This window comes from Amyelois transitella, chromosome 3, assembly GCF_032362555.1.
Source record: "Amyelois transitella isolate CPQ chromosome 3, ilAmyTran1.1, whole genome shotgun sequence".
NCBI lineage: Eukaryota > Metazoa > Arthropoda > Insecta > Lepidoptera > Pyralidae > Amyelois > Amyelois transitella.
The window spans coordinates 8,263,076-8,278,917 of record NC_083506.1 but is presented as its reverse complement, the minus strand read 5'-3'; the positions used below and the strand labels follow the sequence as shown (position 1 = coordinate 8,278,917).

Below are 15,842 nucleotides of genomic sequence, written 5' to 3'. Positions count from 1 at the left end.
GCTAAAAGACAAAAAGTGTTTCCCAAATCGCTGTATTTTTTTGGAAAAAAAAATTTTGAAACACTCATTGGCTCCAAATTCAAACGTATTTGAATTTAGAATGTAAGATTGTCACGAAATTAAAATATCAAATCATTTCTGTCTCCCGATTAGACAGAAACATATGTTGATAAATTTTTGCTTGAAGTTTCTGCCACCTCAATTATAAATCCATCTATTTACGTAGGCGGTAGAAAAATATGGCTGATGAAGCGGAGGCTGCTCCGGCAGCTGAAGGAGGCGATGCCGGAGAAGATGCAGAAAAGGCAGAAGACGTGGCTGAGACGAAAGCAAAGCTTGATGAAGCAGTTAGCAGAATGCGGCCACAGTCAAGGTCGACCATGTATATGGAGGGCGTAGATCAGGAGCTTGTTGAAGTAGACAGGACAGCGTTGGAGGCCATACTGGACGCCGGGGCACGCTTGAAAGATATTCAGAAGAAGAGTAGAGTGTCCATGAGTACGTTGGCTTTGGGCCAAGAGTCTTATAAAGACAAGCAAGTAAATAAATTTTCTAATTAGAATAACTTTTGTTTTATTTTGTTAGGCATTCCGAAATGACTTACCCCTACCTTATTTTTCTTTTTATAGGCAAAAGCCAAAGAAGCTCGTAATAATCGTATGGGAGGTTTGAAAACCCAGCATCGTTTTTTGTTAGAAAATGCTGCATCTATTTTGAATAGAACACCTGAATACGTATTGGTGAGACGATTTTCGATATTTTTTCAATTGTCAACATTATTCGTAACAATTACTAAGGAAATTAGCAAATTCATCTAGTTTTCACACGTAGTGAATTAAAATGTATGCGTAAGGCTATGGCTTCTCTACTCGCGGAAATTGTAAAGTCCAGGAAAGGCTTATACACGGAAATTTAAGAACTTATTTGCTGTTGCTTACCAGTCTTTACTATTCCTAAACCTCTATTTCATAGTACAATACAAACTATCCGTGTTGTACTCTGCAGCAACGCCCCCTGTTGGCATTTTTGTTCTACCTATGGCAATTTAATGTACTTACAACAGAAGAACATTATGTACAAAAAACAATTTAGTATGTACGTACAGTAAATTTGAGAAAAAATGATAGTTTATAGGGCGCTGCTAGAGAGTATACTCTACAGCAGCGCCACTCAGAATACTTACTTGTATTTATACTAGAAAGCTGATTTTTTAATAAGAGGATGTACGAACGTTTATTAGTATGTACGTTTTAGAATAATAATGAAAATGTAAGCAACTATTGTTTTATCTAACTTTATTATTTTAACTACTGTTTTATTTATTGCAGAGTACAACACAACCATCCCACTAAACGTGGCCTGCTCTCCTTACTTTTGGCTACCTATATGTGCTTTTAAGAATGTCTCAATTTTTGTGATAGCTATATTTGTATTGCACTATATTTTATAGGAAGGAGTTTACGACGCTGATGTTCACATCGACCTGCTAGACAGTGCGGTAGCTGAAGGGGGCCGAAACTGCATTGTACTTTGTGATGCTTTATTGCCACCATTGAAAATGGGTTTGTAATTTTTTCTTGACTGAGCAGGAAATATAATCTAGGTAGTTCCGGTTGCGTTTTCATCTCTCTGAAGAGGAGCCCGATAGATAGGTAATGGAAAAAGTCGGATCCACCCGCGACTTCCGTCTGACAGCAACAAACTTTGTAGGAGAACATAAGCTAGGTATACAGATATCAATGGTCTAATTGTGGTTACACAGCCGATTGCCCGAATGTGAGTTTTCCATAAGATGTTTTCTCTCAGCATAAGAGAGCAATGTTTACCAACCTAACAAGTGCCCTGCCCCCGTTAGCATGGAACGCGCGACGTCGTTTTTATCGCGCAAAAAACTGTTATACCCAAAATAATAAACGATTTTTTCGCGCGATAACAGCGGATCGCGTGGCATGCTACCGGTGCTGGTAAGATTTGAAATAAGTAAATCTTTTTTTAATCGGGCACCTTATCATTCGACCATCGATGCTTTTTATTTTAGTTACCTTGTTAGAGTTACTGCAACAATTTTTTTTGCATTGATTTGTGTAATATTTTCTTTAGAATCTGGGAGATTTGTACCAAACCAGAAGTCTAGAATGGAAAGAACATACATTTCTGACGGGTCGACTATAGGAACGGAGGGTGCGTGCGTTGCAATGTATAGGATTAAAAATAAAATGATTGATACTAAAAATGTTGCTGATGTGAGTATTAGTATCCTAGCTATTATTCTCAGCTTCGTTTGCATGTAGTTAAATTACTATATATAAAGCACGAGAACAATTCGTTTATTTTTGTTATGAAATCTAAGTCTTTTTCAAGTCTACGAAAGTAAAACTTTACCGAGTCTTTTTCAAGATTTTTTGAGCAGAATTAACCGTTCATTACAAAGTTTTTTTACCAGAATTATAACCTACATATGCTAATACATATGTAATAATACAAATTTCTACGACTCTTTATTGTGTTGCGTTATGCAAATCCTTATTTATGGTTCTTATAGTCCTATAAAATAAAGGAATAATCATATTTTCGCATAACACATTTTGGTTCAATCATCGTTTCGCATAAATTTGAAACTGTCTCAGCTTTGTCTGCCTCTCATGGTATAAGACGTGATTGTATGTAGGATATAGCGAAACTTTATGGCGCCCAAATTATGTACAACTTAAGTTTCCATTGATATCTCATCGTAAATTATCACAGAAATTCCAATGCTTCTTTACAGGGTTACAGGAATTATTCGCACATAATAATCTAACAGTAATTTAATTATAATTAGTACTTAAAAGTTTCGTTCTTTTAGGATTATTACTTGGTATTTTTTGACATGAATCAAGAAACCGAGAACGTCGTATCAGGGATATACAAAACTATAAGTCGAGTATACATCCCGGCGTTACAAGTGTGCAAAGCATGGGGCGATATCAACCCACCGAACCCTCGGAGCGCAGACATCATAAAGTCTTATATTTCGAAGATAATGCTTTTTGTCGATTATTTGGAAAGTAAGATATTTATTAAGTACCTTGTAAATAACTTACCTATGACCATTTTTTTGTTACTGTTTGTTTTTATAATCCTCTTTTCACTTTAAAACGGATTTGCTTTAAGACAGATCATCCATATTGATTTACCTATCTGTACTTCTGCCGTGAAGCTAGCAAACAAACACATTATCATTCACCATAAAACCAAGTTACTTTAAGCGCGAGAAGCAAGTGGCTCTATCTAGGTGTACAGTATAGTTGTGACACAATATTTATATAAGAAGGCTACCTTTCTTATTAGTTGCGCATTGGTACTAAACAAGGTGTAAATAATGTTGTTTATAAATAGTATAGACATAATGTTTTGTCATAGAAACAAAAATAGATCTCGACTGCTGCACGAAGTTTAAAATTAATTTAACGCTATACGAGGACGAGTTGATAGATGAAGATAAAATGAAGGCCGCTATAACGAAGACTCACGTTCTAGAAGAAATATGTACGTACGTCAAGCAATGGATGAGACAAATTACTATGGTAGGTTGTTTGTTCTTAGTTCTTCTTCTCTCTTTCTTTCTTTCGCAAGCCGGAAGCACCCCGAAGTATTCGGAAGGCTTCGGCTTCGGTGACTGCTTCTCAATTCATTTCATGAAACACTTATCGACATCTGGTAATTAGATCTAAAACCAATGGAATATGGTTCTTGATCTTATTACCAGATGTCTGGGTGAGTTTAGGTTTCATTGCTGGCTTTCAAAAGTAGTTAGCTCCGAGTAATTTCAAGTGTTACCCCCTCCAGGATCACAGACATGTGCGGATCTCGGCTTCCTTCCCAAAGAGGATACAACAGACATAAATGCTGGATACATCATTCGTTATCAAAAACACGATTGACGAACTTTCAACAGTGAATAAGCATTATTGGAGCATGGTTGTCTATCTTTATAGATGTCATCTTGATGATTCAAAAATTTTCAAAACTTGATACTGAAGAGTAATACATAATAATATTTATTCATATTTAATTTTTTGTACTTAGGTCTTGGTGCAAAGTCAGCAGCTGCGCCGCGAGCCATCTCACATAGGCCCTCTAGCCGAGCTGGATCACTGGAGAAGACAGCTCACGACATTCACCTCCATTATAGAACACATCAAAAGCGATCCTTGTTACATGTACATTCACACGTTGATTCGTGCGAAGTCGAAGCTGATAAAGGTACGTTCCGCTACATCCGGTTCGTTAAGTTCTCTGGTTTTCCCACAAGAAGTTCTAATCCTGTATTATTGGATGCCTACGAGACAATGATCTATATTTCAGATAAATTTGTTCTGTGGTTTACGCTTTAATTACTTGTATTATATCTACCCACCTTAGTACCTAACAAACGCGAACAGCTCCTTTGCCAGATTCTCTGCCGAAAATAAACTGCTTAACTGCCTCAAGGCTTATCTACTATTTTGTTTTAGAAATGGAGACTTTTGGACAATCAAGTGACTGATTATTATAATGAAGCTTATGATAACGTTAAATATTTATACGCTTTGGAGAAATATTGTGAGCCCTTGTATAGGTAAATATATCAGTTACGTCGCATTCTTCTGATGTTCATGGTTATATGCATCAGTAAACTTTATTCCCTTATTTTAGATGCGATCCTTTGACAATGCAACAATATATACCTGGTCTCCTGTACACTATTCGAATGATTTATGCTACTTCTCGATACTACAACACTACAAAACAGATATCAACGTTGCTAGTAAAAGTAACCAACCAGATTTTGAATATGTGTATGGATTACTTGACAAATGGTGGCAAGAAGACAATATGGAATCAGGACAAATGGAATTTCATAAAGAAAGCCAAAGTAGGTCGACTATTAAATATTTATTTTCCATTTGCGAATAATAAGGGGTTGATTTAGCTTTTCATCATATTATTTACTCTTCATATTTATAAAACTTATTTTGTTTTGGCTTTATTTCTTAGTTAAACTGTCGATTCCTAAACCTAAAGATTTGAACGATTAAGGAGATGTATTCAACAGTTCATTAAATTCAACCTATGTTACAGATGTGTCTAGGATTGTATAGTTTTTACCGGGAATGTTACACTGAAACCCAAAAAGAAATGATGGAGGCGGCAGATGAAAGACCTTTTGATTGCTCTGAAATGTACATATTTGGAAAATTTGAAACATTTAAGCGAAGATTGTTGAAGGTAAGAAACCAAGCAAAACTCTCTAGGAAATTGCCAATTTACATAGAAAACTTGATTTTTCCGGATTTTTATCCATTAAATCCAGTATGTAGGTACTAATTTTACCAAAAATGTAGCAACAATTTCATAAAACTTTTACAGATAACAGATTTGTTTCAAACTTATATTACATACTACGTTTTGAATAAAACTACTTTAGAGGGTATCGAAGAGTATGCTGCAAATTTTAACAAGTTATTCAAAACTATATCCACGAAGACGTATGATGCTTTAGATCACAGGTACTAAATACTTCAGAGTCAAGTTCACAATGTGTTAAAAATTTTAAAACATTTAATTTTTTTTACCAGGCGTCCAGATTTCGATAAGGATTACAAACAGTATAAAGATAATGTAGCAACTCAAGAACTGCTGTTGGAGAACTTCATGATTGCTGTAAATAATACTTTTTGAGTTCATTTCTATGAAGTTCTTTTTTTATATATTTTTTTACTTTATCATTTGTTTATATTTCTAGAGCGTCAATAAATGTCCCACAACTGAAATCGCATTACACCTGCTCAAACGATTTGAAACACTCAAGCTAGACTGTTTGTACTTAGAAGATCAATACTATGACTTAATTAGTATGTACACATCGGAAATTGAAGCGTTACGTGATAGGTTGGTTAATTTTTAGATAATCCAATATTTTAAGTAACTTTTGTAGTCTAGATTAGCGATATTGGTAAATTTAATTCAATTGCTGAAGATAAAGTACAAGATTTAGTTTTATTGAATCTTTTTAAAGTAACCGTGCCATCATATATTCTGTAGATATAACGAAGAAAGAGAAAATCCGGAGCTACCTAGGAACATGCCCCCAGTAGCAGGCAGAGTTCTATGGATAAGATTTTATGATCAAAATATAAAAGCGCCTATGCAAGAGTTTATCCAACATCACGAAGTAATTACGCACATGGTAAGTCTGGAAGCACTTCTTCATTTCCATTGTAGCCATAGTTATATACATTATTACTGGATATTGACCTCCATACATTACATTACTCTCTCTCGCTAGCCAAAATTTATTCTGTTTTTCAGAACACCCAGCGTTGTATAAAATTGTACAATGTGATGACCATCGTGTTTACCGAGTTTGAGTTAATTTATCACAGAGCTTGGGAAGAAAATGTCGGTCAGGTAAATTAATAAAACGAATTTCATTTTTATTTTTTTAGTTAGATATTTCTTTTTGTCCATACTTATTACGAGAACAACAACCGCTTTGTTGTAATCTGAACATTATCTAAATAAAAAAATTACTATCCTTATCATTTCGTTTTGATTTGAAATAAAACTTTGGTTTTAGGTGCGGTTGGGATTAATAGCACCACTTCTTATTAGGCATCCAGTGACCAATATGTACATCGTAAACTTTAGCGTCTACATTCCTGAGTGTATAAGGGAGGTGGAGTACATGTGGCAGCTGGGTTTAAGTTAGTATTGATTTAACTTTTAGAAATAGTTATATTTTTTTATGTTCCATTTTATATTGAAATTCTTAATCAATGAATAAAATTTCAAGGTGTACCAGACGGCGCCCAAATAGTAGCATTTTGTAAGGAAAAAATTTTGGGTAGTTTCGAGAGAATCAAGTATTTAGTTGACAGGAATAACACAATACGAAAGTGAGTAAATAAATTCATCGAATTTATTAGTTAGGTGTACGAATAGTTTAGTAGATACAACGTTTTGTTCTTTTAGGTCGAGGTACTTTGTAAGATTTTTGTGATTTTGAATAATAAACCAATTTCGAATCATAATTTCTCCGAAAAATTTAACAGGAGTATGCCAAAACTCTATTTACCATTGCTTCGGGCTCAACTAATAAAACTGGAGAAGGCTTTCCAGCCTGGTTTATCTACAATAACTTGGACTTCGTTAGAAATACCAGCGTATTGTGACAGGATAGAATTTATTTTGGATGAGGTGGATTTATTCGTAAAAGAGGTGATCACTTATTTATTTTATTTTATTAAGATTGTTAATTGCGTACTCTTGGATACAAGTATTTCTAAGTGATCACTCAAGGATAGTAACACGGCTAGCATAGATAGCACTTCAATTTAATGGGTAACGTGCCAAATGTGGTTTTCAGTTTAACTTTGTATTGCGTCTAAGTATTTATTTTCTTATTTAGATTACATGAATATTCTGTTTTATACAATAACACAGATTATTTTTTAGGTCGTAGATATGAAAGAAGCTCGAATTGATGCTATTTTATTATCAATAACTAAGACGATGCTTGTGTACTTGCCGGAGCAAGCAGTTGATCCTACTGTTTTTTACGAAGAAAATTTGGTAAGGCGAGATGAAATAGGTAAGTGCTTTTTACATTTTTCATCAACTTATTTAGAAAATTCTCATACACTGATAAATACGAATTTAACGAATTTTAAAATTTCTAGCTGCGGATTTACAGCAGAAGTCTTGGAATGCTGAAATCGCCGTCATTGAATTGATAAATAAATTTCTGGACAGTGTTCCATCGAAACAAATTAAGGACTTGCAAGACAATTGGTATGTTTTTCTCATTTATTTAGCCTCAAATATTTTTTTATATATTAGATGCTAAAACACTGGCAGTATTGTGCAAAGATTTTGTCCGTTTCGTTATCTAGTTTAGGGACCTTTTCAGTTTTTTAATATTGTTTAACTTAAAAAAAGAGATTTTGCGCATTTAAATTTTGCTGAACGTGGCTCTTCGTCAGTCTTTTCAAGACTGTTGGCTCTGTCTACCCCGCAAGGGATCTAGACGTGACCATATGTATGTATGTATGTAAATTTTGCTCGTTTTAGGCTGGACATAGAAAAAGCTTTAAAACCAGTCACCTCAGCAACCAGAGTGTTCCCAGAAGACGCAGGTACTATATTTATGAATATTTAATCATTGTCTCGACGATTGTATTTTTATATTCAAGAGTCCTAACTAATAGAAAGCTGACAACATAATTATGATTATCAGCATTAGTACCCAGCAATGGGAGTTACACAGTCTTTATTACCGAACAAATTTGCAAATTACCGAACTCAATTTTTTTTTCATATCATCAAGACCATTTTCACATCATATAATTAATAAATTTGTTAATTGTAGCATTTTTGGAGATTGAGAATCCCGACAGATTTGAAATAACCCCAACTATAAACGAATGCAATGAATTGTTCGCATACTTCGCTACTAAATGTTTGGAGGCACTCATCAAATGTACCAGACAAAGTTTGGATATGTTAAGAAGGAGAGCTTCAGTATCCAGGTTTTATTAAGTTACTTTTTGTTTTCACCAAAGTCAATGGATTAATAATTACATCTTTTATCAGTACCTTAGTACAAGGAAGCTTATTCAATAGTTATGTAATTTCGTGTGTGGAAGTGGAAGATGACTACATACTTTATACTTTTATATGGTTAACATTACCATCATGAATTACATTATGAATGTGGATGAAGCAGAGATCGTGGCAAGTGGAAAGAGGTAGTCTTTGCCTACTCCTCCGGGAAAGAGGCGTGATTTTATGTATGTATGTAACATTACCACCCACTTACAGTAAAAAGCAGGCAACCAACACTTAAGATTCTACCAAACCTTTGAACATGCGCGGGAGAATATTTGCTTGCTGTTTTATGACCTGACCCGAGTCTGGAAATCAACAACTGGGAATGCAAAAGGGAATGGATCATGAAGGGAGATGGAAAAATAATTGCGTGAAATGTATACTTATTAATAGGTTTTTATGTGTGTGGTGTGTTTTTTAGCTTTTTGACGATGACGATAGATCCAGAAGAGCAGAAAAAGTTAAAGCCACTTATGCTGACCATGATGCAGTTGATGATACCACGAATTCTGATTAAACCTACACTGGAAGAAATCCAAACTTCATTCTCACAGGTTTTTAAGCAATTAATTTTGAAGCATTAATAATTACACAATTAAAGTCTTGTAATGCAGAAAAATATAAAATAAACTCATAATGTATACATACATCTTTAGTAAATTTAATGGAAATGAACATAAATTTCTCTAAGCCTGTACAAAGCATGGTCAATCATTGTTGTTTGGATAATATTTATTGAGATACGACTAGAAACTGAAAATTGTTTATTTGCCAGGTGGTTTTGAACTGCATAATGGATTTGCATCGTAATGTATTTATGTGGGGTCAACAAGAACAATTAAAGAGAGAACAAATGCAAGGTCATTCACTAACTGCTACTGCTAGCATGAGTGGTATGACTAAGCTTTATATTATTTTTTGTATGTCATTGTTAAACACTTGCTTGTTCATTATTTATCACTAGTTTTAACTATATGCTTTGATGTTTGATGGATGATTAGAGTGATGGAGCGCCAAACTTACTTCCAAGTGTGGGACACCGTACTCCAATAAATAAAATAGCCGTGTCCTTTGATTTTCTACAATACCTGGTTTTCATATAATTTTAGCTCAATCAATTTTTGTGTATATTTAAGGTTCGAAGTCAGGCTCTGGCATGATGGGCATAAGAAGTTATTTTCGTATGGTATCCGAACATAAGGATATTGTACGATCGGTGATGGCTTTGCAAGGAATGATGTATATGTATAAACCGGACATAGAAAAGCTGTTGAAGGTATCATTTAATTATATTTGAGTTCTCTTTTTATTAAGCGTTGAGACTTTATTATTTCAATAAATTTTATGTGATAAGGCTTATGGAAGATTTGCTCCTCTATGGGCTGAAGATAGAGTGAAGCAAGTACAAGATTTTGTAGACTCTAATCCACTGAACGTTATTATAAGTGATATGTTGAAGAAGTACGAGGGACAAACAGAGGAGGTCCTCAACTTGCCAGAAAGACATATAATTGGTTCTATTCAAATAAATATGGGTATGATGATATCTGATATTTTTCACCTAAAATTGTCTTGATCTTAATGTAGATAGAAACTGATTGACTGCCTGTTTCAAAATTTAAACTTATATTTAAACTAGTTTTATTCATAAAGTTAAGAGTTTAAAAATACAAATACTTCTTGTACTTAGAAAAAATTAAGTTGGCGTTGCACTTGGAGTCGATAGAGTGGAAACGAATCCTTGGAAAGTTATTGAGCAACGCATATAAAGAACGAGTATTAAAAATGATGCAGTTTATCAATGATCGCATGAAGACCATGGGCAAGAAAATCAAAGATTTGGATGATGTCAGAGTTGCCATGCTGTGTCTGGCTTTGATTCGTGAAGAGTTTATAGGGTAAACTATAACGTGTATCCTAATAGTAAAATTAAATGATACTTTTAAACATTAGTGCCAATTTAGGTGCTTCATTATTTTGTATGAATATTAATTGATTTTGTAGAATGGACATGGAATTAGATTTGATTGAAGAAAGTTATGCAACCTTCGCTCAATTTCACATCGACATACCAAAAGAAGATGCAGATATAGTGTATGGGTTACGATATGCATTCACAAATATGCTAACGACGGTAAGAATTGGTTTTAAAATTTTATTAGTGAAAAATAATAAATTGTATGATAAAAACCTAATAATATTTTTTTTAGTCTCAACAAGTACAACAGAGGATTGTAGAAATGCAAGGTCCTCTCCAAAAAGAGTTGACTGAAGGCGTTTCTACCTTCATGGAAGATGTTTTGAAATTTGACGCGGATTATGATGCATTTGGACCAATGAGCCCAGGGCTGAGCGCTAGAGAAGCTAGTGACAGGTTTGCAAATTCCGTTTTCTTATTCAATGATTGTCCTAGATAAAGGTTTCGTGTTTATTTATTTAAAGCATACCGAAAATCAGTATGTTGAAAATGTATATCGCGTTAGGAATCTCAAAGGCCATGTTTATTATTAAACTGTGTTTTTGCTATCTGAATTATGTACCTACATAAGTAAATATATATCTATCTTGTTTCAGAGTCATAATGTTCCAGTCAAGGTTTGATGATTTATGGAGAAGATTTGAAATGTATTCCAATGGTGAAACTTTATTCGGAATGGAAGTAAAAGACTACCCGATTCTACACCAAAAGAAGAAAGAATTCAATCTATTGAGCAAACTGTTCGTTGATATAATGATATTTATTAATACTTTTCACTTCATATTCAAAGACATGGTTTTTACTAGTCTGTTGTAATTTGATAAATAACAATATATTTTGAAATAAAACCGTTAAGAAACAATCTATTTAAATATTTAGTATTCGCAAAGATAATTTTCGTTTGTTCCCTATAACAGGTACAGTTTATATCTAGCAGTAATGAACTCGATCGATGGCTATTTTGAAACGCCGTGGGTGGAAATTGACATCGAACAAATCATCGCACAATTAGCTGAATTTGATTTAAGGTGACGTTAATACTTCTAAATTTTCCTTTGAAAATAATTCAACTATGAAAAATACTGTAAAAATGAACATAGGAATATCTTAAGGTTTTGGTAACTACATATTTATTTGTATTGTGATAGTTTTTAATTAATAATACGTAGGTGTCGTAAGCTGCCAAGAGGTATGAAGGATTGGCCAGCTTTTATAGAACTGAAGAATAAAATTGATGACTTCAACGAAACCTGTCCATTATTAGAGCTAATGGCAGATAAGTCTATGAAAGATCGCCACTGGAGAAGGCTGGAAAAGTTGATGAGTTAGTATAAAATAGATATTATTATAGTGTTATTTTTAGTAAACAAAATGTTTGGGTTTGGTCTAATGTAATCATTTCATTTTTAGATTGTGTGTTGGACGTAGAATCTGATTCCTTCACTTTAGCCAATGTTATGGAAGCTCCATTGTTGAAGAACAAGGAAGATGTTGAGGTGAGATGTTTAACTATGCTTTATTTCTATTTGACATTGATTTAATAAAGTTGTATATTTTTAACAATTATAAGATCGTTTATTATCTTTGGCTTCTAATTTAAACCTGTTTCTTCAGGATATTTGCATAAGTGCCGTCAAAGAGAAAGATATCGAAGCGAAACTCAAACAGATTATTGCTGACTGGGCAGTGATAGATCTTACGTTTGCACCATTTAAGAACCGTGGCGAGTTGTTGATAAAAGCTCAAGATACACTGGATATTATCACGTTACTGGAAGACTCTTTGATGGTCCTTAACTCTTTAGCTTCCAATAGGTATGTACGAAGTTTAATCTACGTTTTATGTTAAAATGTGTCTATAAGTAAAAATTAAGTTAAAAGTGATCTTACATTAGAATTTTTTTAATTTATTTCTATCTGTCTATATTGCTATCTATTTATATTATTTGCTATCAATATATATTATTTTCTTATCTATCAATATTTTATATCTATACTTATTATATTAATTTTTAAATGTATTTATTAAAGGTACAATGCTCCGTTTAAAAAAGATATTTTACTTTGGATCAACAAATTGGTGAGCACTAGTGAAATTCTGGAGAAGTGGCTTCAAGTCCAGAATTTGTGGATGTATCTGGAAGCCGTATTCGTTGGTGGAGACATTGCTAAGCAACTGCCAGCTGAAGCAAAGAGGTTTGGGGTCAGTTTTCATTTAATTACCTAGATTATTTTGATACTTGTATAATTTTGACAAATATCTGATTAAAATATTTTTTTCAGACCATCGATAAAACCTACGTGAAAATCATGTATCGTGCGCGTGACATAGTTAATTGTGTAGAAACTTGCACATCAGATGATACGTTAAAACAGTTACTGCCTCATTTATATGAACAGCTAGAAGCTTGCCAGAAGTCGCTCACTGGTTACTTGGAAACTAAACGACTTATTTTCCCAAGGTTCTTCTTTGTATCAGATCCAGTATTGTTGGAAATTTTGGGTCAAGCCTCGGATCCCCATTCTATTCAGGTTTGCGAGTTTTCATTCACTAATAATTGTTTCTTTGCCCCACTTATATACTCGTATTATCTGCCCTATTTTTTGTATACAGCCACATCTACCAAGTATCTTCGATGCAATGTATACAGTCGATTTCGATGACAAAGAGAGGATAATAAATATGAACTCTGACAATGGAGAAACAATACCACTTGACAGACCAGTCGCATGTATTGGAGGTGTGGAGGTAACTTTTTGAAAAAAATTACATTGCTTAAGATTGACAAAATATTTACATTTTCATTATATTCTTATTAAAAAAAAAACTTTTAGATTTGGTTAAACACATTGCTGGATACAATGAAAGATACAGTGAGAAACATGATAGCAAATATATCACAAACAATGGCTGGCGATCCTGAATTTGAGTTTTTAGTTGGTTTTTGGAACTTCCCTGGCCAGGTGCGTACCACATACAAAATAAATTTTTATGATATATAATTGTGAAAAATTCTACATTTTACTCTATTTAAGGCTGGTCTGCTTGGTATGCAAATTCTGTGGACATCTGATGCCGAATATGCTTTGAAAAAGGCGAAGGTAGATCGTTTCATTATGAGACTGACCAACCAGAAGAATCTGGACCTACTGAACGGGTTGATTGATCAAACAGTGACTGATTTAACTCCATTGGCTAGAACAAGAGTAGAGACGATGATCACTATCCATGTACATCAAAGGTATGCTTATTGTATATTTCTGACGGTAACCCTATCTTCATTCATACAATTAAACTTAAATTCTTATCCAAGGTCCAAATATGCTTATGATTGTTGGCCTACCTACAAGCAGCATACGCATGAGGTATAGACGATGTTTGATAAAATGTCATTTCTAAATTCCCAGAGATATTTTTGATGACTTGGTGCGCATGAGAATAAAGTCTCCAATCGATTTTGAATGGCAGAAGCAAGCCCGATTTTACTACTTTGAAGATTCAGACGATTGTATTGTGTCTATTACTGATGTCGATTTCTTGTATCAGGTAAATTGTTTATGACAAGTATGAGATAAATTTACTTTTAATTATGTTGATAGCATACAAATATGCCTTTGCTTAGCTGAGTGATAGAGGACAATTTATACAAGTTTCTGCGACTTTAAGATTTCAAGACTAAAAATTCTAATAAAACGTTATGATTTTACCTAGAATGAATATCTTGGTATTACCGAGCGTCTAGTAATCACGCCGCTGACTGATCGGTGCTATATTACGTTATCACAAGCCATCGGTATGAGCATGGGGGGCGCCCCAGCAGGTCCAGCCGGAACTGGGAAGACGGAAACTACCAAGGATATGGGTCGGACCCTCGGAAAACTCGTTATTGTGTTCAATTGTTCAGATCAAATGGATTTCAGAGGTATTTCAAAAAATGGTATTTGATTTATTTATGCAAATAAGTTCAAAAGCACTTAACTTTTATAAACTGAGTTTTGTTAATTGGTTGTACTGTTGCTTATGCTTTATAAATCTGTGTACTTGTATGTATGTATTATGTAACTGTCCGACTTGAAAAGTCAGATTCCTTTTTTTTGGCAATTATATTACGAGTATATTTAATTCTAACCACAAACATAAATTATGTAATTAAAAGAGATTGATAAAAATATTCTGAATTCAGGTCTTGGCCGTATTTACAAAGGTCTTGCACAATCAGGAACTTGGGGATGCTTTGACGAATTCAACCGAATTGAACTTCCTGTACTATCGGTGGCAGCACAACAAATCTATATTTGTCTGACAGCTAGACGAGAAAAGAGAGATTTCTTTATATTTAGGTAAAAATGATTTTTAATTTCATTTTCTGTTTTATAGTGACCTATTTTTCTTTGGGACCTCATACACTTTTTTTAGAATAAAAACTAAAACTCACGTGCGTGATGAATGTTGATTTTAAAGCTTTAACGAAAGTACTCATTTAGCTTAAAACCATAAAAGGGAACTAAATAACAATTCTTTTTTATTTTAAAGCGATGGCGACACCGTTAGTCTAAACCCTGAATTCGCTTTTATTATCACCATGAATCCTGGATACGCAGGACGCCAGGAATTGCCAGAAAACTTAAAGATTCAGTTCCGCTCCGTAGCCATGATGGTACCTGACAGACAGATCATTATTCGAGTAAAACTGGCCAGTTGTGGCTTCAAGGAGAATATTCTGCTAGGTAATCTCATGATTATTATTTTTTTTTGGGAAAAAGAGGAAGTATTAGAAAGAAAAAGTAAGTATTTGTGCTGATTTGGTCATTGCTTATTTGCTATACAATTTTCAGCACGTAAATTCTTTACGTTATACAAATTATGCGAGGAACAGTTATCGAAACAAGTGCATTATGACTTCGGGTTGAGAAACATTTTGTCTGTGTTGAGAACTATGGGTGCCCAGAAGAGAGCCAATCCGGATAGCACAGAGGAGAACATCATGATGAGAGTACTGAAGTATGTTCTTTTATTTACTATTACATATGTAAAAATTTTTTCTGAAATTTTAATCTGATTTATTAATTCCTAGGGAAATGAATGTGTCCAAATTAGTGGATGAAGATGAACCATTGTTTGTGTCTTTGATTGAAGACCTGTTCCCTGGTATGAAGCTTAGTCAGACTGTACACAGGTAAAATAACGTAATCACACGCACCCCCGGTGCGACACTGTCACTTATGCAAAAACA

General features: G+C 33.9%; 1 protein-coding gene across 1 annotated transcript in view; it reads left to right on the top strand.

The window, feature by feature from the left end:
- Positions 1-160: 160 nt before the first annotated feature.
- The window catches only part of LOC106137793 (dynein axonemal heavy chain 8), a 34,902-nt gene continuing 19,220 nt past the window's right edge, over positions 161-15,842 (top strand). Inside the window, exons 1-45 of the mRNA XM_060949331.1 lie at positions 161-539; positions 630-740; positions 1,451-1,562; positions 2,101-2,243; positions 2,846-3,047; positions 3,403-3,566; positions 4,069-4,245; positions 4,497-4,600; positions 4,678-4,897; positions 5,104-5,250; positions 5,392-5,531; positions 5,601-5,685; positions 5,768-5,913; positions 6,067-6,211; positions 6,334-6,432; positions 6,602-6,728; positions 6,818-6,920; positions 7,077-7,242; positions 7,480-7,615; positions 7,704-7,815; positions 8,095-8,159; positions 8,393-8,552; positions 9,053-9,185; positions 9,407-9,524; positions 9,768-9,907; positions 9,986-10,166; positions 10,322-10,529; positions 10,636-10,765; positions 10,842-11,005; positions 11,206-11,349; positions 11,527-11,637; positions 11,779-11,933; positions 12,020-12,105; positions 12,224-12,423; positions 12,640-12,811; positions 12,892-13,140; positions 13,223-13,357; positions 13,444-13,572; positions 13,645-13,850; positions 14,017-14,155; positions 14,321-14,531; positions 14,793-14,949; positions 15,143-15,336; positions 15,445-15,610; positions 15,684-15,785. Coding sequence (XP_060805314.1) covers positions 240-539; positions 630-740; positions 1,451-1,562; positions 2,101-2,243; positions 2,846-3,047; positions 3,403-3,566; positions 4,069-4,245; positions 4,497-4,600; positions 4,678-4,897; positions 5,104-5,250; positions 5,392-5,531; positions 5,601-5,685; positions 5,768-5,913; positions 6,067-6,211; positions 6,334-6,432; positions 6,602-6,728; positions 6,818-6,920; positions 7,077-7,242; positions 7,480-7,615; positions 7,704-7,815; positions 8,095-8,159; positions 8,393-8,552; positions 9,053-9,185; positions 9,407-9,524; positions 9,768-9,907; positions 9,986-10,166; positions 10,322-10,529; positions 10,636-10,765; positions 10,842-11,005; positions 11,206-11,349; positions 11,527-11,637; positions 11,779-11,933; positions 12,020-12,105; positions 12,224-12,423; positions 12,640-12,811; positions 12,892-13,140; positions 13,223-13,357; positions 13,444-13,572; positions 13,645-13,850; positions 14,017-14,155; positions 14,321-14,531; positions 14,793-14,949; positions 15,143-15,336; positions 15,445-15,610; positions 15,684-15,785 — 6,794 coding nt within the window. The 5' untranslated portion in view covers positions 161-239. The remainder of the gene's footprint in view (positions 540-629; positions 741-1,450; positions 1,563-2,100; positions 2,244-2,845; positions 3,048-3,402; positions 3,567-4,068; positions 4,246-4,496; positions 4,601-4,677; positions 4,898-5,103; positions 5,251-5,391; positions 5,532-5,600; positions 5,686-5,767; positions 5,914-6,066; positions 6,212-6,333; positions 6,433-6,601; positions 6,729-6,817; positions 6,921-7,076; positions 7,243-7,479; positions 7,616-7,703; positions 7,816-8,094; positions 8,160-8,392; positions 8,553-9,052; positions 9,186-9,406; positions 9,525-9,767; positions 9,908-9,985; positions 10,167-10,321; positions 10,530-10,635; positions 10,766-10,841; positions 11,006-11,205; positions 11,350-11,526; positions 11,638-11,778; positions 11,934-12,019; positions 12,106-12,223; positions 12,424-12,639; positions 12,812-12,891; positions 13,141-13,222; positions 13,358-13,443; positions 13,573-13,644; positions 13,851-14,016; positions 14,156-14,320; positions 14,532-14,792; positions 14,950-15,142; positions 15,337-15,444; positions 15,611-15,683; positions 15,786-15,842) is intronic.